The sequence below is a fragment of the Eulemur rufifrons genome, chromosome 21 (genome assembly GCF_041146395.1).
Source record: "Eulemur rufifrons isolate Redbay chromosome 21, OSU_ERuf_1, whole genome shotgun sequence".
NCBI classification, from domain to species: domain Eukaryota; kingdom Metazoa; phylum Chordata; class Mammalia; order Primates; family Lemuridae; genus Eulemur; species Eulemur rufifrons.
The window spans coordinates 10,981,495-11,005,868 of NC_091003.1; the positions used below are offsets into that span (position 1 = coordinate 10,981,495).

At 43.2% G+C, this 24,374-nt stretch overlaps 1 protein-coding gene across 2 annotated transcripts in view; it reads left to right on the forward strand.

Annotated features, from left to right (window-relative positions):
• The window catches only part of FBXW8 (F-box and WD repeat domain containing 8), a 103,968-nt gene that overhangs the window by 63,497 nt on the left and 16,097 nt on the right, over positions 1–24,374 (forward strand). For both annotated transcript variants that reach the window (XM_069496910.1, XM_069496911.1), the window contains exons 6-8: positions 284–480; positions 3,934–4,140; positions 22,993–23,120. In XM_069496910.1, coding sequence (XP_069353011.1) covers positions 284–480; positions 3,934–4,140; positions 22,993–23,120 — 532 coding nt within the window. The remainder of the gene's footprint in view (positions 1–283; positions 481–3,933; positions 4,141–22,992; positions 23,121–24,374) is intronic.

The window sequence follows — 24,374 nt, forward strand, 5'->3', positions numbered from 1 at the left end:
ACTTTTTACATTTTTCTTATGTTTAAATGTCCATTATATTTTTCTGTGAACAGCATCCTCATGGTCTTTTGCTCACTTTTCAATTGTTTTTTTTTCCTTTCTTATTGAATCTCAGAAGCCCCTTATATATTAAGGAAATTAGCTTTTTGTTATATGTGATAATATTTTTTACCAATTTATCATTTATTTAAAAATTTTCTTTATATGGTATATTTTATAGTTATACTTAATTTTAATTAAGTAAATTAAAAATTGTTACCTGCAATTGTTTCCTTCTACATAGGATTTCTTAATATTTGGGATCTAAGGACTGGAAAGTATCCTATTCATCGTTTTGAGCACGATGCAAGAATCCAGGCAATAGCCCTCAGCCGGGAAGATGCAACTGTTGCCACAGCGTCTGCTTTCGATGTTGTAATGTTGTACACCAATGAGGAGGGCTACGGGCAAATAACTGCAGAATTTGAAGTGCAGAAACTGGTGAGCTTTTAGTCTGGTCATTTTATTTTCCATTCTTAGAATCTCTGGGTCTAATATAAACAAGTAGTAATGATGTTGTCAGCTCCCATTCACTCAGAGCTTCCTGTGGGTCTTACATCCATAAATCTAAGTATACCCTTACGGAATAGGTAGTATCATTTTCCCTACTTACCGGGAAGCCAGTAGTGGCTTAGAGCACTGAATTGACTTGCTCCAGGTCTCAGAGCTAAGAAGTTGTGATTCAAACCTCAGGGCTGGTTTCAGGACCAGAGTTTCTCGTCACTGTGGTCCTCAGCCTCCTTTAGACTAACTTGGTGGACTCTCACTCCTGGAAATCTGAGATTAGTTTCTGGCCTAATATGTAAGGTGAGAATGAGTTCAGTGGTCCCCTGGAGATTTTTCTTTTTTAAGAGATGGGCTCTCACTCCGTCACTCAGGCTGGAGTGCAGTGGTGTGACCATAGTTTACTGTAACCTCCAACTCCTGGGCTCAAGCAATCCTCCTGCCTCAGCCTCCCAAGTAGCTGGGACTGCAGGCATATGCCACCTCACCCAGCTAAATTTTCTTATTTTTTGTAGAGACAGAGGTCTCACTGTGTTGCCCAGGCTGATCTCAAACTCCTGGCCTCAAGTGATCCTCCTGCCTCGGCCTCCCAAAGTGCTGGGATTACAGGTGTGAGCCACGGAGCCTGGCCGTCACCTGGAATTAAAAGTCACTCTTGAGTGAAAGTAGATTCAAGTTAGTGTTAATTGGGTAGCGGTGTTCCAAGATGTCACGTGTGAAGCTCAGCCAGGCTAAAGAATTCTTTGCAGAGAGCTTATCTCAGAGTTCAGTTGCATGTGAACCTCTGTATTTGCATGGTACCAGATCTGGTGGTGAGAAGGAAGCGCTCAAATTCATCTGTGCTGAGTTTGGATTTAATTTAAACAAACTTGATTTGCACATTGGTAGGAGAGTGAACAGAAAAGGCAACATTGAGTGACGAATTGGTGGCTCTCTTTCTTCCCTGGTGGAAATCATCTGAGATGTGAATAACTTACCTGCTACTTCACCTTCACGAGCTTCTTGTCCCGTTGCGGACCAGGTCTCTGCACTTTGGATGCAGTGCTCCCCAAAACTGCCTGATGCTGTCGTCTCATCTTGGGGTTTTATTAGAAAAATCTAAAATTTTTCTATTAATATTTCTAATATTTTCTAATATTTCTGTTTGCTCTCAAAACTAGCATGGTGCTTATTATTTGGTCCCTGATTAAGTATTAATATATGGACTCAGACACTTATTTAAGATTCGAGTACCTCTGTAAGGTATAAATCCTGCCTTGGCAATAAGGTGGCATCCTGGCACAGACTGGGAGCTTTTTGAAGTAGTTTACAGCCCCCAGCAAATGGCACAGCCCCATCAACCTGAGCCTCGTGGGCTGTCAGAAGTTCAACATGAAGATGAAGTTAAAGGGCTAGACTGAAGATCAGTTTGGGAAAATAAGAAATGATTTTTAGGAGTGAGAGGAAGCAAGCAGCCATTGCTGGAGGCATGTTTTATAACACTTCTTATGAATTATTTGTCACCTGGGTGAGGGGTTGCCACAGAAGGCGCTGAGTATCCCTGGAAAAGGCACCTCCTGGCCTGTAGAGCTGGACCATTGTTGTCTTGCCCACATACAATCCCTGAATAGCAATGGCGGTGTTCCCGGGTTTGTAATATTAGCCTAGAGCGTCTGTCCTTTGTGATGGCCTTGCGGCTTGGGACGTTGGGCTGCCACTCACACTGTTGGGCCCAAGGATTAGCAGAGTCACCCGGATGTTTACTCTCTCTCTCAAGCTCCCTGGACAGCCTTCAGGATTCGGGCTTTTGAACTCATTTGGCATATTGTCAGGGTAATGCTGTTCTTCTAGTTGTGGATTTTCATAATTACACAGTGTGACTCACCTTCAGCATTTGTACTCTCACAATTTACTCAGGAAAGTGAAAACCTGCACCAGGGAGAAATGTGCTGCTTGTGGAGAGAGAAAAGCAAATTATTCTTTTTTTTTTTTGAGACAGAATCTCGCTCTCTCGCCCAGGCTAGAGTGCAGTGGCATCAACATAGTTCACTACAACCTCAAACTCCTGGGCTCAAGCGATCCTCTTGCCTCAGCCTCCCGAGTAGCTGGGACTACAGGTGCATGCGCCACCACCACCTGGCTAAATTTTCTACTTTTAGTAGAGACAGGGTCTGTAAATTTTTCTTGAAAGGTGCTCCTCACACCCATGCAAATTAGAGGAAGTGCTAGCAGGAGCGTAGTCAGGAGTACTTTGGTGGTAGGGACAATTTTTGTTTGTAGCTGCCCTCCTGCCCTGGCCAAATGGACCCTCGGTGGAATCTCAGCATGACATTGAGACCAGGAGAGAACAGATAAATCAGAAATTTTTAACCTTTGGCCATACATTTTTGGTATTTGCATAAATATTATAGTAAGCTTTTTGCCAATTTGGAGCTGAATGAATTTTAGTTATTCAGTTTCTATTTTAAAAGAAAACCCTTTTATTTTTGGAAAATTGCTATTACACCCTCGTGGTTCAGAATTTTAAAAGACACAATAAGGTTGGCAGTGGGAAATCTCCCTATTGTCCCATCCCACAGCCCATTTCCCTCCTACAGGCAGCTGTTGTTAGAAGATTCATCCGTGTGCAAGTCCAGTGCCTTGTGAACTTCCTCTGCCCCGACCTCGTGCACACGTCAGCACCCTGGGCATCCTGTTACTCACCTTGCTTCTTTGCTTTCCTCCCCAAATTTATCTTGCAGATTATCCCATTTTTATCAGTTTATAAAGAATGCCTTCGTGCTGTCTTCTATGGCTGTGTGGTATTCCAATGTATAGATGTCCTGTAAGGTTACTCAGTCAGTCCCTTAGAAATGGATGTTTAGGTTTTTCCAGTATTCAGCTGTGACAAAATGGTACTACAGTGAATAACCTCATACACAATCATTTTGATACGTGTGAGTTTATTTGTAAGTAACTTCCTAGAAGTGGACCTGCTGGGTCAGAGTGTATGTGCGTTTGGCATTTTGATAAATGTTGCCAGATTTCCCTTGATAGAAGTTGGACCAGATTATGTCCCCACCAGCATTAAGTGGGATCCACAAACGTGGTTGTCCCCCCCTTCACTTGCAGCCTAGTGTACTGTCAGACTTCTTGACCTTTACTGATACAGCAGGTGAAAAATCCCATCTCAGTGAATTTTTACTTTGTATTTCCCTTTTTAGGAATATCCTATGTTTGTCTCATGATGAGCATCTTTTCATTTGTGTAAGAGCTGTTTGTGTTTCATTTCCTGTGAATGCTCCCTTTGCCTGTCTTTTTCTGCTGGGGTGCTGGTCTTATTGATAAGTCGGAGGAATTGCATATTTTTGACCAAGTTAAAATAGGACTTGGTCCTATTTGTAGGACTAAACATTTCTTATCCTTTAATAGGTTGACTACCTTGAAATAGTTCCAAATACTGGAAGGTACCCTGTGGCGGTAGCCACTGCCGGAGATCTGGTATACCTGCTAAAAGCCGAAGACTCAGCCAGAACCCTCCACTACGTCTACGGCCAGCCTGTCACGTGTCTAGATGTCTCAGCCAGCCAGGTTGCTTTTGGTGTGAAGAGTCTGGGATGGGTGTACGAAGGAAACAAGGTACAAAAATAGCAAGATGTACAATTAACAAAAAAGAACACAGATTGTATTTTTTAGAAGGCAGTTGAAAAAAGCTGACCATTTTCCTTTTTAAATGTATTAGGGCAGTATATCAGCATGGTAAAAAAATTCAAGCACTTCAAAAGGATATAAAATGAAAAGTGATTATTTTCTTTCTTCTTTCTTCCCCCAGCTTCACTGCATAGAAGAAACTATTAACAGCTTTTAGGTATCCCTCTAGAAAAATTTAATGCATATATAGGTACATTTGTCCACTAGAAATATACCTTTGTAGAAATGGGATTATAGTATAAGTAGTGCTCTGTACCCAGCCTTTTTACTCAATAATATACCTTGGAGAGCACATTCCATGTCAGCATTTCTCCAGGTCCTTCTCCCTAGGAGTCCAGCATCTGCTTACCCAGCCCCCTCACTGGTAGGCACTTAGGTTGCTTTCACTGTTTGAGCTACCGTAGGCAGCGCTACAATGCATATTGCAACTTGCTAAAGTCCTAGTGCAGCATATATTTAGGATGTGCACTTGAGACATTGATGGACATTGCTAAATTGCCCCTTAAAAAGGCTGCATCAAAATTTACATTCTCTCCAACAGTGCATAAAAGTAACTTCTGACACTCTCTGAGCCAGAGCGGGGAGACAGGTTTATAAGTGAAACTCTTTGAATGATGACTATATTTTATCACTCCCTAGCATCTTACTGACTGTAGGCCAAGTACTTAGTCTAAAAGCTGATTTATAGGACTCTCTTTCTCTTCCAGTGGGATCAGGGGAGAGAGGGATGAAGTTTTGTTCATTCTTTGTTTCTCGCAGTTGCCTGCTGCTGACTCTTCTGGCAGTTGGTGGGGTTCCTGGGAAGGAGCATCTCTAAGTCAGCAGACCCCCTCTTTATGTCTCAGTGTTCTTATTGGTAAAATGGAGTTCATAATAGTACCCACTTCATAGAGTTGTAGGAGTAAATGGAAAGATGTATTGTCCAGCTTTCAACTTGGTGCGTGGCTGTGAGATTTAACTATCACTGTGTGCTTCCTGTTAGTTCTACCACTCATAGTTTGATTCTGGCCTCTGGTGGTGCTTTTTACATCTTATTCCCCCCATGTATTTGACCTTTCACTTATGTAGATGTCACTGGTTTTGCAACCTAGTAAATGCTCAAGAACTGAAACATCCTGGATTCCAGTAACATATTCTTCATCCAGGAAGACAGATCGAGCAGTAGAAAACATGCATGGCGTACTGAAATTTCACCTTGAGAAAGTCCTCTCTTTGAGCTCAACTCAGCCGATTTTGTGGGAGTATGTCCATTGTGTCTTAGCTGGAAAGGCTGTGATGCTGCAACTCCTACGTTTTGGCTTCCCAGGAAGTGGGGGAAGGTGTAGGAATTGGTTTCCTAAGGCAGTTTCCTTTCTCCAGCTCTGAAAACACTTTCTTTTCTGATCCCTGGTGAGCTCATTTGTTGAGAGAGGAGAGACTGCTTTCTAATTTTTCATCTGCAATGCTTTCAAGTTTTTGTTATCTCATTTATTTTTAGAGCTCTCAGTGTGGTGAGGTGGTAGTTATTATATTTATTCAGTACCAGTCTGGTTTAAAATTTTCATCTTTTTAATAAATTTTTTGTCCGGCAGGTCCTCTTTCTCTTTGACTTATCTGAATGGATTTATTCCTGTAATGATAAGATTGTAGTGGGTACATTTGAGAAACTAGTTAAAGGGATAGTTCAGCACAAAGTTAGTCTGGGAGGATCTTTTAGATACAGATGTAAGTAGGCGTTTTTTTTGGACTCCTCTCAAAATTTCCAACCCAACTAAAAGCAGTAATTATAAGAATGAGCTGATTAATACATTAATTTTATGAAAATTCTTGTTTAAAAATATATAGTCCCTCAAATGACTGGTTTCCTGGTATTTTTCATTGGTGTTTTAAAATTAAGAGTGGTAGTAAATTTCCTGCACGAATGTTTCTAAATATCTCTTTGAAAGTTGACGGTAGCATTTAGTCATCCAAATATTTTGTGAGTACAGCACCAAACCTCCAAACACTTGTGTGGGTGAATGGCTGCTTGTCAGTAGTGCTGGTAATAACTTTGCCTTGAGCTGTTTCTCCAACGTGAATGCTACTCACTCAAAAATAAGATGAATGCCAAGCTTCATCTATGTAACTTTACTTATTTTTGCAGAGGCGAGACTTTCCATCTGATTGTTTCCTCAGAAAAACCTGCATTTTTAAGAAACATAATTGTCATTTCCGTTTGAATTAAGCCATGTCATGGTTGGCTCTGTGAGATTTTTTTTCTTTTTTTTTTTTTTTGAGATGGAGTCTCACTCTGTTGCCCGGGCTAGAGTGCTGTGGCATCAGCCTAGCTCACAACCACCTCATACTCCTGGGCTCAGGTGATCCTCCTGCCTCAGCCTCCTGAGTAGCTGGGACTACAGGTTCACACCACCATGGCTGGCTAACTTTTTCTATTTTTGGTTGTCCAGCTAATTTTTTTTTCTATTTTTAGTAGGAACAGGATCTCACTCTTGCTCAGGCTGGTCTCGTACTTCCGAGCTCAAGCAATCCTCCCGCCTCAGCCTTCCACTGTGCTAGGATTACAGGCGTGGCCACTGCGCCCAGCTGCTCTGTGAGATTTTAGTATCATTCTGCTGTGCTATAATGTGATGTCATAATTCCCAAATAGTCTCATTGCAAAGCTCAGTGTCACTTTGCTTGCTAATACCATGTTTTGGCCATATCTGTTCTTCAGCTTAGTGACAGTGTGTGTCCCAGCACGTTTTATTAGGTTTGTGTGAGACTATTAGCAGTGGAGTTTGCCTGGAGCTGTCTACACACTGGGGCTTGTGCTGTGCCTCTGGCCTGTATATCTAGGATTCAGATGAAGGTTTTACGAGAACAGACAGTTTGGTTTATCTTTGTATCTGATACAGAACTGGGGTTTTGCAATAGTCCATTATTGATTAACTATGATAAAATCAGACAGTGAAGTCCAAATGTTGAAATCACATTTTAGTCAGGACCTTAAATCTCCCTAACCTGTAGAAGTATTCCAGAGGTGTTATTTTTATTTAGTTGGAGAATATCTTTGCAGCACATGATGACCGTATTGGCATTTTATAGGCACCACAGCTGCATGAGCGTCAGGTATCAAGTACTAATGGCTCAAATTCATCCATTCATGTATCTAGCTAGCCAGCCTGTCGTGTATTCATCACAGAGAGTCACTGAACACCAGTTGTATTCCCGGCACTGGTGTGTTACACACAGATCTCAACAAACTGGTACTTGTCAAGTAACCCAGCTCTGTTAATAAACATAGTTTTCTAAGGAAACAAAACCAAGTTATTTAGTGAACGCTTATCTATTTAATCTTTGTAAAAAGGTTTGGGACTGTAGCTGGCTGGTGAGTCATCTCAGCCAGTGTAGGAAGGGATCAGAGAGAGTTGAGTGCTGTGGAGCATCTTGCTTGCCTACGGGGCGGGGGCTCCCACACTTGGATTTTAGAGGTCAGAATTAGAGGCCATGCTTGGGTTTGCCAGCATTTTTTTTGTGACCACATAGAATCATAGAAAAATTGACTATTATGTATTTTTGCCCTTTTTTAGAAGATCAGATTTTTAAACATCTAAAACAAAGGTATTTTTTGACTGGGTAATGCATTCACCTATTTAGAAATCAAAAGACAGGAAGGAAGACTCCTTCCCACTCCATTCAACCTGCCACCCAGTTTCTCTTTCTGGAGCCAAATCAGTGTTGCCAGTGTCTTGTGCATCCTTCTAGAGATAGTTTAAGTCACATTACCTTACCATACATGCTCTTAATCTCCTCTTTAAAAGCGTAATAGTAAAATATTGTATTATTGTTCTGCAACTTGCTTTTTCCTGCAACAAAATCTCTTGGAGATCGTTTCTATGACATAATAAAGAACTTCCTGGTGTTTTTGTTTTTTGCGACTTTATGATATTGCACCTGTGAATGTGCCTTAATTAATTCAGCTAGTTCCCCCTATTGATGGATGTTAGAGTACTGCCAGTCTTTTGCTGTTGCAAACAACACTTGGTCCACATGGATGTTATCTGTAGGATCAGTTCCTCCCAGTAGACTTGCTGGGTCAGAGGAATATGTACCTCCATTGTTTCGGTAGACGTGCCTTCCAGAGAAGTTGTACCTTGGGCAGTGGTGGATGGCAGGGCATCCCATTCCCCTGGCAGTTCCTTGACATCTTTTCTCTAAGAGGCTTTACAGAGGGATCACAACAAAATGAGGCCGGGGGGCGGGGGGGACATACAGAGATCTGACTGGTCTTGCCCTTCATTTTAGTTATTTTGCAGATCTCTGGTTTTAGGATGAATGACTAGACCACATGGCTTCACCTAGAATCAGTGCAAGGGGACTGATAGAATTGCCTCATTAGAGAGCATCATGTTGACGATGACTCTCACGCCTCATAAAGGAGGAAAGATCCACTTGGGGGTCTTAGTATCATTCTATGTATTTGGACATATTTCCTAATTTAGTTCTGAAGTACTTGGCATTTGGTGGCAGATTGCATTAAGCAGCAACGGCACCGCCCCATCAGGCCAGTGTTATGGTGGAAAGAGCTGCAACATACACTGATGTATTCCCCTTCTCAGCTTATCTGGTGTCCGTTTGAGGGAGAGTCCATGATTCTTTTAGTCTGACCTGCTTCTTTTCTCTGTAAAATAAGGAAAGTTGGACGTGTGACCTTTGGGCTTCTGCCTACACTCACATTTGTGGATTCTTTGATTGAGTGATTAAGTGGTTTAGACTTTTTCTGTTACCCGTGGAGTCATGTTGAGCTGGCCCACCGTTGGAGGATGCTGTCACTTAGGGCTTCTGAAGTGGGTTGAGGAATCCATCGTTTCTCCTCTAACGAGATTTCCTAAGGGCCATACGTATTGCAGGCAGAAATGATTGGGCAGGAAATTGTTTGGTATTTTTTTATCATTTCCTGTGCCTTGCTGGTAAGCAGTAAAGCGGTGAGCAGGGCTGCTTTTACTTTTAGGCAAAAATGGATTCTTAAGTTCTGATGTTGCACTCTCGAGTTCTCAGGCTGCAGTGGCACAAATGACCTCAAAGGTAGCCATTGCGAAGTGGCATGTGAGTGTGAAAGAAAAAAAATGTAAAAGTAGTTACTCTGGCCTTATCTCTTTATCATGCTGTGGTGCAAAAAATCAGTGTGAACTCTGTTAATGTAGCCCTTTGTACACAAACAGACCTTTAACATTTTTTATGTCTCATAGTTCCTGAATCTGTCAAAAATACTTTCATCTATGAAAATATATTTATGATACCATATCATCTTTATTAATTCTCTTGCTGCCTGAATTAAATTTTGCTCTCAGAGGTAGAGGGTTGGACGATAGAATTGCCTCATTAAAGAGCATTATGTTGACGATGACTCTCATGCCTCATAAAGGAAGAGAGATCCACTTAGGGGTCTTAGCTTCATTCTATGTATTTGGACATATTTCCTAATTTAGTTCTGAAGTACTTGGCATTTGGTGGCAGATTGTATTAAGCAGCACACAGCACGCATCCTAATCAGGGAGATGTGAGTGAAGTAATCCAGGAGGCTGGAATGTGTCTGACAAGGACGCTTGCTTGGCGCTGCTGCCTCAGCTTACATCACGCTGGAAAATAATTGCTAACGTCTCTTATGATAATTATTCCCCATACATGGACGTGAAGAGACTCTGGATTGGTTGCTTGCAGTCGTCACGACTTGAAATATCTGTCTGGGAGAGCCTTTGGAATTAGCAATGCAGTGCTCGTAGACCGTGGCCACATTCTCCCATACCCACACCAGAATGGGAAATCCATCTTTCCTTTTTTGTTAAAGGTTCCATTCCAGAGGAGAATAAAAACTTGGTATTTTACAAGCAGGATGAATGATTTAAAATGTAAAGTTCACAAAGTAAATGTCTAATTTCATTTTGATTTTTCACCTTAAACCTTTGAAATTTTTAATGTTTGCTTTCTTGGAGAAGTTTAGAAAAATACCTCTTGTAGACTAGTTTTTCTGGGTTATTGAGTGGTGTAGGATTGATTGTGAAGGTTGCTGTCGTTGTTAATGAATACTTATGGAAGACATGCTGTGTGACAGATACCTGATTGGCACTGGAAACACAGAGATGAATCAAACATGACATCTGCCTCTGAGAAATTTAGCCTTGTGGTCCTTAACAGCAACTTAGCAATATGAAGGTGGCATGTTGAGCTGGACACCAGGTCATAAGAAGACCATCACAATGAACTTACGAATTCCAGAGTGATGAAAAATTATATAAATAGATGAGGAATGAATGTTCAAATGCATTTTGTGCATGTTTTAATATTAAAATGATATCAATATTTGATATAATTATTAGTATAGTGGTAATAATAAATAATAAATGATGTTCTCCTCACTTGTGAAAACCTTGAAGCACCTCCACAGAGCCATAGGGTTTCTCAAGACAGAGCAAGGAACCTCTGGCTTAAAGGCTTTGGAGAGGACCCGACCATCTCTGATATTCTGTACAACCATGCTGGGTTATTCTGTGAAAAGTATTTTTTTGGAATGTTGCTGCTGCTTACAGAAGCTATTACTAGGAGTGATTTAGGATCTCTAGTGATCCTGGAAGGGAGTCATAAAATTACAGGATGTAAATACAGGGAAAAATACTTTCAGCTACAATCAAGCCTGTGGTCCTGCCACCACTGGGGACTAAGCAAGGGTTTGGAGTCAGATTAACCCTCGGCAAGTTAACGTCTTGGTTTCTCCATTTGGAAAACTGGGGCTAATCCCTGGTAAAGGCAGGGTAATAAGCTGTGTACCTGGTTGGTGCTCAGCACCTGTGAGGTTCCTCCTTCACCTCCTATGCCCTCCAGCTTTGGGGTCAGGTTGGACTTACCAGGCAAAGCCTGGGCAAGAGCAGCCCAGGCAGAGGCAACAGGTTGAGGAAGGGAGTTGCCATGGGGCGGAAGCAGCACTGGGGGGGTCCAGGCCCCAGGGAGCACCGGTAGCCCCTGGGCTGGTGCAGGAGCCGTGGGAAAGCCATCCTGGTAATGAGAGCAGTCTGTGCTTCATCACAAGATTCATTTTCCCAAGAATTGTTTTGAAAGAATGCATGTAGAATAGAAAGGGACAGGTCAGTTTAGCTTCTGTGCAGAACTAATGCAGTAAGTTAATGTGAATGCTGAGTCACTTCGTATAAAAGCCTTTGAGATGCCAAGCCTTATTGGAAACGGCTGGCACCAAGGTATAAATGTCTTTTGTCTTTACTCACACTGGTACAGTTTTTGTAAGCCTATGACACTTGTATCATTTTCTGATTTTTAAAGAAATTATTCAGTATTTTGGAGGCTCTGAGCAAGTTTACAGAACCATGACATTGGAGTGTATGACATTCATTGTCTTTCTTCTCTTTTGGCTTTCAAGTTGAGCTTAGAATTTTACTTAGGGCCAAATTTTTCTTCCTTGATGATTTATGTAGAATTTCCATCCCAGTTCATCACCCCACACCCACGGGAGACAGTGAACCTGGAGCTGATGGTTGTGTTCATTTCACCTGCACAGATCAGGGAGGCTTTGGTTGGTTTGTGCCAGTTGAGTCTCGGAGTAAACGCTGCCCTGGCAGCAACCAGGTTATTAGTGTTAGAAATCAGCTTGTTTTTCAGTTAATGGTGATACAAGGGAGGCCTGTTGGAAACGTTTGCCTTTGCTCCAGAAGTAAAAAAAGGTAAACGCTGTTGAAGAGGCTGTGTGCTCTCCACATATAGCCAGACAGTTGAGACTGGTGTTGGTTTGGGGGAGAATAGAGGAAAATGGCCTGTGTGAGTCTGAATTTCGGAATATTTAAAACATTTTACTGTTTTGAAATACACATAGCATTTAAACTAGACTAACAAAATATGACAAAGTAGAGAACTTTCGCTTTTTATTCAGTACATAGATGAACATGATTTATTAATTTACTCAGCATTTCAGTCTTCCGTAAGGCCCTGTGTTAGTGAGTGGGTTTCGGTCCTTCTAATGGACGCAAAGTTACCCTTTAAAGCATTCCCGCAGCGCGTTATTAATTTACAAGGTGAACCCCCTTTGTAGATCGGCAAAGGGAAAGTGCCGCTCAGCCCACGTTGGAGCACTCGTGTTCCACACTGCGGGACGTGGGAGGAGAGATGAGGTCTACAGTGCGCTAAAACGAGGCCTCGAATCATGTGAAGTGGGCCACTCTGCCAGACCCGGCTCTCAGCCTCAGCTGGTCTCTCCCGCTCAAGAACTGTGCCAGGGACGTGGGACAACTGACTGGCCCCAAACCAAATTCCACACCCAGATTTCTTCGGATCTTTGCAGGTTTGGACATCTGGCCCAGGTGCCACCTGCTCCTCAGGTGGCTTCTTTGCACTGTGCTGTTTCCTTGGGTTGTGAACTCTTACTTCATGCTCATGGTAAGTTTTAAAATGTGTGTTGAACGTGACATGAAGACAGTGTCTCCCTGAGTTCATTCCCCCGCCGTCACTTGCCCCTCCCTGTTCCCCACCTTTGTGCTCTTGTGGCACCTGTCCACTTGTCGGCGCCCCTTCTCCTGGTCCACTTCAGAGGGGACTGTGGGGAAGGAAGGCCCTGGTGTCCACCTTTATCCTGGCCTTGTAGACTCGGGGGGCGGGGGGTCAGGTGCCATCGTAGGCCCCAGCTCTCCAGTCCCACACCTCCAGCCAGGCTGGCCAATCCTGAATGTGCCCTGTTCATTCCTGACCAGGGACTGGCACAAGCATTCCCGCTTCCCCTCCTGTCTTGCCGTGTTCTCTTGGGAAAGATCCATTCAGAGTCCCACTTACCAGAAGAAGCCTTACCAAATGTCTGGCCCTCAGTGAGTATCAGAGCTCTGGCTCTGAGCACATGGGGTCTGCATCTCACATTTTGATACTGTTAACTGCCCGGCACTATTGCTTAAGCAGATCAGCAGCAACTGGAAGGAAGGAAGTGAGCATTCATAGCTGAGTAATACCCCTTTACTGATTAAAATTCTTTTGGGGGGTGGAATGTAGGGGTAGCGTAGGGGTTGCCACATGCCAGCGGGCATCAGAATCCCCAGGAGGCCTGAGTATACTACCACAGGCCCCACTCCCAGTGAGTCCAAGGCAGGGCCTGAGAATGTGCATGTCTGGCCAGTGCCAGTGCTGCGGGGCTGCTAAACCTGGGACACACTCTGAGCACCCTGGGATGGAGGTTTTAAGAGCACGAGCTTTGAAGCCCACCCACCCAGATCTGAATCCTGATTCCAGAACTTCCTCACCGGGCATGAGGTTTGACCTCTCTACAGTTCCATTTTCTCTTGTATAAAGTGAGTAAAGGCACGGTACCCACCTTACGGAATTGTGGGGATCAGGTGAGATAATGCCTCATAGCAGTGTTGCGCACGTAAGAGAACACTTTAAACATTAGCTGTTACTGATAACGATTGTTGGCAAGAATCAGGAGAGACATTGTGATATGCTCACAAACTGACGTGGGAAAGAGTCTATCTGGGCTCCGCCTGGTGTAGCCTCAGCTGCTCTCATTACCCATGTAACTTGGGGCAAGCTAGTTAAATTACGTAAGCCTCAGTTTCTTGATGCATAAAATGTGGGCAGTAGTATTTGTCTTATCTTCCTCTTGGTGGTTGCGAGACTCAAATGGAATGACATTCTGAAAGGCATATTCCAGACATCATGACGAGCTAATGTGTGTTGTGTTCGCTCGTGTGCAAAACACTGGTAAGCACATGTCCCCTAAGCCATGTAGTGTGAGTAGAGGTGGTTATGCCTCGGGGTGCAGGGGAGCCCTGGGTAGACTGTCCACCCTCCACCGAAGACCCGGATTATTCACTGTGTTTTCCCAGTGTCCCCTTTTGGCTGTTGTTCGTTTCAGTGATCTGATTTTAGCAACATTCTGCCTATCTGCCCTCATCTAAGCCTTTATCCAGTCTAAGTTGGGGCCAAACTAGAAGTGGCCAGCCTAGTCAAAAGAAAATATCCTGAATTTGATGCACACTGTTAAGTAAGTTGTATGTTATGGGCATCTCACTTGCGATCTTCTCATTTTTAAAATACTCTCCCAGTTGCCTTTACTTTAAAAAATTAATTTCTCAGCTTGCATCCTCAGTTTTGACCCTATAAAATAGATTTAATAGTAACTTTCTCATGGGGACTGTGATTATTTACGTGTGTTCAACGTTTGTGACATGTTTTAAAACTGCCCATATGAGGTATGTTGGGAGCACAAAAGAAGGATGTGAGGATTTTCAGCTTTCACGCATACATTTGCATAATAATAATCTTTTCACTGGGCTAACTGTTTCCTGCTTGCGTTTTATGTAACCAGCAACCAGTTCTTTGTGGTCACATCTCTTATCCTTATTGGGACAAAGATTATCTAAAGGGACCTGAAGCAAAGCCGAGAGCCATATTCTGCTCACTCCACAAAGCAGACCTGGTCGTCTTTCATTATTCCCAGCTCCCACAGATGTGCTGAGAGGGGCTTGGATGATTTTTGCCTGCATTTTACCTAAATACACTCTTGCTCTCTGGGTTCTTTGCAGCCTTAGGTCACAATAGGTGTTGGTTTGGCCTCGCTCTGGTCCTTTGTAGACATCTGCCCACATCACAAAGCCCCCACGCTTGGCACAGCCTGCGGTGATTGGCACTGCTTCCCCGGGAAGAGTCCAGTCCTGGAACAGCGGGGGTTGCAGGTGCGTTGGCACGTGGCGGTGGGGAGCGCGAGGGCCTTGCCTACCCAGCGCCTGGCGACGCTCAGCAACACCGTCCCATCCCTGAAATATCTTGGCCTCGTGGGCTTGTCACTCCAATTAAAACTTAAACATGAAAGCAGCCCAGGCTGCTTCTCCCTTTGTGCTGAATTTGAGCATGGGCTGTGCCAGAAGCATGTCATGGAAACTGTTAAGAGGTGCCACATTTTAGGGAGCTGTGCTTGTGTTGGGGGTGCATTTCCTCAAACTTCGCATCTTGCCGGTCGCTGCTGCTAAGTGCACCTGAGAGGCAAGTTTCTGTTTGCCAACAGACAGTCACCTTTGGGACGGTGGTGAAAGTCATTTTCCTCATGTTCACAGATACGGCCGTGTTACCAAGCCTCATGCTATGACTTATCTCTGGCAGGGACTTACAAAATAGTTTCTCTGGCTGATTGTCAAAAATTACATCATATTGGAGTAAACTGCTTTTAAATCAGACATCCATTATTCATGTATATTAACTGCTTTTTTATTTTTTTATTGGCTGTTTTGTGTATGATTTACTCTTTTCTCACTAGCTCCCCCTCCCTCCCCAATTATCTTTCTCATCCCTTTTTTTTAAAAAAAAAATCTTAGCTCATCTGTGAATTTATAGAGCCTGTTCACTTAGCTTTGTATGTGTACATCAATATGCAGACCGTTTATTTTTTATAGTTAAATTTCACATTTCTGTGGGTCATATTTATGTTGGGTCAGAATAGCAACTTGGGTCATTTATGTGAGTAAACTCTGCCCCAGAGATTTGCAGGCCTTTTCTTTTGTATCTTTTATCTTTAAAATAAAAATGACTAGTCTTCAGGATCTGTACTGAATGAAACTGTGCTAGCTGCTGAGGAAACGGCTAAATCCATTGCTGTTGGTGGACAGCAAATTGATTTCATGTGTTCATTTGTATGCGTGAAGCCGTCTTTTCTCTAAGGCCAGCGTGGTGTTCATCTCTAAGGAATGGATACGGAGATGCGTAGTGTTTATTCACTCTTTCATCAAATGTATCCTGAGCCCCTCCTCCATGCCAAACACTGTACAAGTATCCAAAGAAGCATCTACTCCCTCCAAACCGTGATGCTGGAGTGTACCCTGTGCATCCGGCATCCTGTGGTTATGGTACATTTTCCTGATCTGTGGCATTTGACTGTTTGGAATGGGGACTCGGTACAGATTATTTAACCCCCAGATCAGCATTGTTGTAGCTAATCAGTGATTGTGTACTTTTACGCACATTACTTGAGTCTTTGTTCACTGTGCCTTCCAGGGTCTCAGACCTTTTTTCAGGAATGATGTTCTGTCTCCCAAAAGTACATTCTTTGGAAGTTCCTTCAGTGAGGGTCCGTTGGTCACAAGCATTCTCTGTGTTCCCGATGACATCTTTGTTTCATCCTGATCCTTGAAAGGCAGTGTTGCTAGTCTTTTACAATCCTGGTTGACAGTTACTTTCTCTCAGCCCTTTGGAGACATGACTGGCTTAGACGTCCATCGATGCTGCTGAGAAGGGGGCTGTCAGCCTAACTGCCGTTCCCTTTCAGGACACTTCGCTCCTTTTGGCTGCTTTTCAGATCTCTCCTTGTCTTTGTCTGTGGTCTCACTCCAGTGTCTCTGTGTGTGGATTTATTTGTTTTTATCCTGCTTGGGATTTCTTGTGTTTCCTTCTTTTCAGTTGTAGAAAATTCTCAGCCATTATCTTGTTGAAAACTTCTATTTGTTCTGTCTGGAACTGAGGTTGGGTGTGTGTTAGACCAACTTACTCCTCTGTGCTGTTCACCTCTTGTTCATATTTTCCATCTCTATGTTGCATCCTGGATAATTCCTCAAATCAGTCTTCTAGTTCAGAGTCTCTGACTTGGACTTTATTTCTTGTTTATCTCATCTACCGACTTTTTAATTTCTAGAAATTCTATGTTTTGTTTTTCAAATCTGCTTAATCAGTTTCTCCCTCTTTTACTCATAAACACGTTCGGCATGCTTATTTTATGTTCTTATCTGATAATGATTGGAAGTCCAATTCTGTTGTTCTGTCTCTCACTTATGATAAATCATTTTTTTCTGTATTTGGAAATTTTTTTGCACTGTGAGGTAATAATTGGCTGATCTTGATCGATCTCTTAAAGGGGCCCAGATTGAGATTGTCTTCCTCCTGAGAAGATTCTGCCAGGTACCACGAGGCGTATTACTAACCTCAAAATACTTTAAACAAATCACTAGGCTTGGGTTCCTTTGGCTTCGTAGGTAGCATAAATTCAAACCCTGAACTTGTGCGGGGGTAGACATGTGATTGCAGATTGTGTTTTCCTCCCTGAACTGAACCTGAGGCAGACGAGTTTCCAGGTAGGCGCTCAGATTGATTTTTCCCCCCGCCAACTTCCTGTTTCTGAGTGCACATAGCCCCACAAGGGCCCCACTTGATGCAGAGATCCAAGATTTGACGTTCTCCCTTGTGCTGGCCAGACACTTGGTCTCCGGTGTCCCCAGCTCTCCAGGCTCCTGACACTGGAGCAGTGGGGGTGGGAGGGGCAGACTAGACCTTGGCTTGAAAGCTCACTTACCTTTCCAGGTTTAGTGCTCTCTTCATTTTGGGCTGCTCTGAATTTCCCTGATTTCTTACAAATTAAACAGTGTTTGAAGAACTGCTTGATACTAGACTGACTCTTATCCAGCACCTTCAGCGTTTGTACGTGGGATGGCTTTCCAGACATCCTTGTCTGCCATGTTGTCAGAGGTGGAATGTTAGGACTGGGTGCAGCTTGGGTGTTCAAGAATCTGCATATTATGGAGACATATCTTTGGAACCGCCGTCTGTTTTGAGTAGGATGAAGTGGTTCCCTGTACGAACTGGTAGCAAGATCACACACCTGGGAGGAGAGGAATGTGTAAGCAAGAAAAGGAATACCTGAGTATTTATTGGGTCCCAGACTGTGGTAAGCTCTGGTTTGCCTGGTATCGTGTACCAGTCTGTTAATCTCCAAACACAAATGCAAGCGCTTAGTGAGGTTCAGGGAATATGTAACTAACACAGTGCCTGGCATGTGCTGGTCCTTAATAAATGCCACATGAATGAACGACAGCATTTCTGCCTCAGTGAACCTTCTAGTCTAAGCCTAGGAGAGTGTTTCACGGTGTGTGGTGGTGCTTGGTGCAGTGCCACACCAGGGCCTCAGTGTTTGAGAACCACAGGTCTGGGGAAGATTGGAGGAAGATAAGGCACAGATCAAGGTGGCCCCATAAGGAGCACCTGATGAAGGGTATAGACAGGAAGTGCCTTCAGCACTGATGAGAGGGCTTGAACTCCGCGTGCTGAGGGCGGCATGGGAGGAAGGCGCAAAGTAAGCTTGCGTGGATGGAAAAGGACAGGGCGGGAGGTTTCTCTGCATGACTCTCTAGCACTTGGTTGCTTATGACCCTCCCTGCTCCCCACCCCCAAAAGAGCCAGGCAGATGCGGTAGTGATGGAGATAGGTTGTTAGGGATCAGAAAAGAAAGCAGGTAGACTTTGTCCTCTCCAAGGATCTCAGTCAGACCCTCCTCCTGTGCCTTTTGTCTTCCACTCTGCTTCAGTCCAGTACAGCATCTCCTAACCTTTGCTCTCTTTGCCGCTTCCCTTTTTGAAATGGCGGCAGACGAGTCATCTCTAATCCACAAAGCTGTTAACATGCTATGGCCTTGTAAGGGAGGCTACCGACCCCTCCTGACTCATCGGCCAGGCGGTGCTGGGCTTCTGAGGGGTGAGCCGGCCCCTCAGGTTGTTTCGTTGCTGGCTCAGTGCCTCCGGCCGATACTTGAGCTTGAAGAAGACCCACTCTTTTGGTAAATTTAACACGTGCATGGAGTTGCTGTCCTCATTCATCAGTACGTAACCAAAATTCTGGGATGGCAAGGCTCTATAATCTCTTTACAGCAATGCCCGCCTGCAGGTGGTTCGTGTTTAATTATGATGGTGATATCACCCCCAGATTTTGGAAAAGTTTGCAGTGCCATATCCAGTTGTTACCGGATAAAGGAGGAAGCTGGCCTGCCTTGCGGTCACCCCACTACAAGGACAATAGGCATTTCTCAGCTCTTTCCCTCAGGTTTGCTTGGAAAGTCAGACCTGGAAGATCAGGCCCCCGCCTGCCCCGGGGCATTGCCTGGGCTTCCCAGATATTGGGCCTGTGGCTGCCGCTGCCTGAGACACCAGCTGCTGGGACACAGCTTTAAGATGGGTGGGTGGGTCTCCTCAGAGAGGCAGGTCCCATATATGGAGGAGCAGGACAGCTGGCAGCCGGCCCCGGCTGGTGAGGAGGCAGACCCTTGCAGCTGGCAGCAGGCTGAGGCTCTGCCCATCACCGAGGTCCCCGCACGTTCACTCTAGTGCCTGGTGCCTACAAGATGACTGATAATATTTGTTGACAGGCTCCTGAATGAATTACAGCATTATTTATCTAAAAAAATTATAAACAAACCAAATATCCATCAGTATGGAGTTACATATGCAGAGAAATTCTGTGCAGCCATTGAAAAGAACAAGATCTGTCTATAGGTACTAACAAGTGGGGAAAAGAAATTGTAAAACAATAATCCCATTTAGGAAAAAAATTTTAGACATATACATACACACATAGACTGGGAGACATGCGCATAAACAAGTCTAGAAGTATATATGCCAAAGTGTTAAAAGTGATTATTCCTGAGAGGTGGATATACAGAGGGCTACCACTTTCTTTATGTAATTCCATTATGTTAGAATTTGTTACAAAATGTGTATTTGAAATTTAAAAAAATAGAGTTTTAAAAAAATAGATTTCAGAGAAATCAGAATATTTGACAAAATGGAAAGTTAAGATTCTAATACTAGGATTTATGGAAATACTTTAAGATGTCTAAGAAAAAAAGAACTTTCTGCTAAAGTTCTTTTTAAAGACAATGCTCGCTTCTACCCGTTGTCTTCCAGATCCACCTGAAAGCCAAAGAGAAAGGAAAGCCACCCAGCGTCATGTGACTACACAGTGAATTTCCTGTAGTTATCTTTGTAAAACACACAACCAGTCTCAACATGGTTTAGCTGTTTTAGGTCATTCTTAGAGACATCTAACACCTGTAAAAAATTTGCTCTGTAATCACTGTTTAAGCTCTTGTATAATATACACCTGGTACTTCAAAATCCCCACCATCTATTCACTTGGCGGGCATGTGAGCCTAGAACATTTTCTCTAAGATTTGAGCTATGGGTAGTTTTTTTCTTCTTTCCAGCATGTCTGCACACCTCTGAGAAGGAGTCAAGTGGCAGTGAGTTGAGACTTACCCAACTAGGGCAATAAAGAGAAAAATTAGTCTAATGCATGGCCTTAACAAGAGGGAGAGTGTGAGCATGAATAATTAATCTCACTAGCGTGTGGCAATCAGATAAAATGAAGTCCCATTTGCTCAACCTTATTAAAAGAGAGAGAGAGAGTGGGAGGGAGAGAGAAATGGTAAAGGTCGTTAAGGGACTTGTAACATGGAAAGAACCGCCTTTGAGATGGGTAATGTGTTTTCTAATCTCTGTGGTCTTTAACTAAACGTAATGGTAAAGGTACTCTTCAGATAGTTCTGAGTCATTGAATTATTAAACATTTTAGAAACTATTTGATTCTTGACTACTAACTTAGATGCCTTTATGATGAATTTGCAGAGTCTTTTTGGAGAGGGATTAGATCTCACTCTATCACTTAGAAATGATTCATCCACAAAAAACTTGTAGAAAAAGTAAAAACATATGAACCTACCCAATATCAGATTTCAATTCTTATATTTACCATGGACATTTTGCTAATTTAAGGCCTACTTTCCTGCTATAGAAGTTGAAGTATTTTAAAAACAAGAAAATATTGAGTCCAAAATATTAAATGTTCTGTAATGATGAGTAGGTAAAGAATATTGCCTCTGTAATAGACCATGAGGTTGTTTTTCATTTATTTTTCTCCCTCCAGGAGCTGATTTTATGTAATTTTTAGATTATGTACTGAAAATAGAAGATTTGATTATGTCAATATTCTTAACTTGGAAGAAGAATTTTATTTTGGATATTTTAAAATTGTTGAAATTTTTTGAGTCAGAAACTTTTATTTTCAACTGCATTTTAGTTTGTTCTCTGTAGTCTTTATGGATTAAGAAGGCATTTTAAATTTTGAAATTGGGCTAGGTGCAGTGGCTTAGGCCTGTACCCCTAGCACTTTGGGAGGCCAAGGTGGGAGGATTGCTTGAGGCCAAGATTTTGAGAACAACCTGAGCAATGTAACGAGACCCCATCTCTACAAAAAATAGAAAAATTGGCTGAGTGTGGTGGCACATACCTAGTTTCAGCTACTTGGGAGGTTGAGGAAGGAGGATGGCTTGAGCCCAGGAGTTTGAGGATGCAGCGAGCTATGATGACGTCACTGTATTCCAGCCAGGGCAACAGAGCGAGACTCTGTCTCCAAAAAAAAAAAAAAAAATGTTCTCTTTCCTTTCAGAAGCTATTAGTAGTAGTTAATATTTTTTTTATAGTGCTGTTTTGACTATTAGGAATTTCCAATGATTCACTTGTTAGAAATGTGTTGACAATGAGACTGTTCATTATTAACTTCTCAATACCAAAATAAAAATCTGTACACTGATAAGTGATAAATGTATAGGTTAACAAGAAAAAGAAAGCACATTATTTCCACGTGTGTACTCAGAGGAGAAATCTCTGCAAATTATTAATATTAAAACTTGAGTTCATTGATTAATTTAAAAATATTAGCCACATGATCAACAAAATAGTATGCTCAGTAGTGTGCTTAGAACTTGGTGTGTGTATTAATGAAGAGGCTTCTGAACTGTGAATTTTGGGGCAAGGACTGTATCCTCAGCATTTACAATGGTGACTAGTCCACAGCAAGCATTTAATGTTTTTTTTTGTTTTTTTTTTTTGTTTGTTTTGTTTTTTGAGACAGAGTCTCACTCTGTTGCCCAGGCTAGAGTGAGTGCCGTGGCGTCAGCCTAGCTCACAGCAACCTCAAACTCCTGAGCTCAAGCGATCCTCCTGTCTCAGCCTCCCGAGTAGCTGGGACTACAGGCATGCGCCACCATGCCCGGCTAATTTTTTCTATATATATTTTTAGCTGTCCATATAATTTCTTTCTATTTTTAGTAGAGGTGGGGTCTCGCTCTTGCTCAGGCTGGTCTCGAACTCCTGAGCTCAAACGATCCGCCCACCTCGGCCTCCCAGAGTGCTAGGATTACAGGCGTGAGCCACCGCGCCCGGCCAAGCATTTAATGTTAATCGGATTAAGTTGAATCACTAAGTTTTTTTTGTTTGTTTGTTTGGGGTTTTTTTTTTTTTTTTTTGTAAAAGACTTAATTTTCAGGAAGATTCCTTATGAATCATCTGATTTTCTTTTCTTTTTGCTAGAACAGAAATATTCTAATATAACAAATGCATTGTCTAGAGATCAAGGGTACCTTCTTATTTCCTTTCACACCTTATGGAACAGAGCTTCCTAAAATTAGCAAGTGGACAGTGACTGAAGAGAGAAATGTTTGGGAGTAAGAGTTTGTGTTTTGGTTTATGGTTTAGTCCAAAGGAATCATCTAACGGCTAACTATGCAAACCTCACCTTCCTGGATACGTGTAGTGTTGTTGCTTTTACCTTCTCTGGTGTAAATACAGGAATAGAACCCATGCTGGCTCATCTGCAAGCCTCCTGGTCCCTTGTCAGCTTTCCCATTAGTGCCGAATCAGAAGCAGTCAGTGACCCTTAGTTTACAGACCTTTTTCCTTTGTTAAGAAATTAGAATACCTGATTTCCCTGTTTGGAGTTTTCCTTTGTGTCCAGAGTTTGCACCTTGGCATGAAGAGAAGTCTTTGGATTTTCCTCTATCTTTTTTTGCATTTCTTTTTGTCATTCTAATAGCCATATCCCTAGCAAAAGTCAGGAAATTAAGCGCAGGACATCTTAACAGGAGCTGAGTGCTGATGATCCTGCCCTGGACGATGGTGAAATGAAAAGTGCTGAATGTTGGTCTGTTGATGGAATTATGCCACCCACGTATTTTTCTTCCTTTGTCAGATCCTGGTGTATAGCCTGGAAGCAGAACGCTGCCTCTCGAAGCTGGGTAATTCTCTTGGTGACTTCACTTGTGTCAACCTCAGGGACAGCCCTCCCAACCTCATGGTCAGTGGCAACATGGACAGGAGGTATGTCTGGGTCGAAGAGGCAGCCTTTGTGGCCCCTGCAGCTTCTGCTGCGGCCCGGCCACTTGGCCTCCTCCATGCTTGCTCATTTTCTCTGTTGCTCATACTCCTCGATTCTCACTCCACTGCTCTGCCCACCTGAGTTCGGCCCTGATCCTATAAACACTCCGCACTTGGAGAACGAAGTCTTGTATTAGGTAATAGTTGGACATAGCTGTGTGTCTGCTTCATTTCTGAAGCGCCACGGGAAGGTTTGCTTTTAAGCCATTTGGTGGACACAGTTGGTGGAAGGTCCAGTGAGACCACTTGGAATATCTTTTGTCCCCCTGCTGCAAAATTTGTTTGGCACTTAAAAGCTCACTTTCTAATATTAAAAACAATAACCTAAGGGATGAATCATGTTCAGCAAAATAGGGTTGCCTGCCAAATGATGTCAAGAGTGTATTTCAGAACACTATGGTGTCCCTCTGGTGATGGAAGAAAAAAGAGACTTCATGTGAACAGATTCCAGTTTCTATTTAGCTGATTAGCAGTCTTCTCTTTAACGCGTTGGCTTAGGGAGTCGGATTTTCCTGGTATAGGGTCTGGTGCCAGCCCCAGACGCTCCAGGAACCATCAGTACGAAAGGATTAAAGTATTTGAAAAGACCCTCTGAGTCCAAATTTTAGGTTTTTTCCTCCCTCCCCATCCCCTCTCCCCTTGTCTTTTCCTTTTCTTTCTTTCTTTTTTTGGCTGGTTATCTACTGTGTCTGATCCAGTGCCCCGAAGAGAGGTAGCATGGCTGAAAGCCAGGGGCTGCTGGCGCCCCTCCCCTGGGCCCGGCCCCGGGCTGCAGGTGGTGGCTGCTCGGTGGCGGGTATCAGATCGTGAGGCGGGTACTCCTCCGTGCCAACTCCCAGACCTGTCCCGCCAGCGCAGCAGCTTGCACAAATAATTATTTTGTCAAATAATATTTTCAACTCCCGACCTTCACCCCTCTAGCTACCCACCCCTCACTTTGAGCAAAAAGATGATGTGAGTATGCTTTATTGGGAAAAAATACTCGGTCATTTTTCCCCAAGGCCTCCTAAAATGGCTGACACTCTGATGGCTTGAGAATTGAACTCCGTGTGTGTCCGGGCACACACTAGGCTAGGCCTCTTAAAAAACTAGGCTGGATGAGTGGCCCTACATGTGGCACAGCAAACGAAGCAAAGCAGTTTGTAGTTTTTACTCCCACATTTTAGTTTCCAGACTGAGCTATACAAAGGCTCCAAG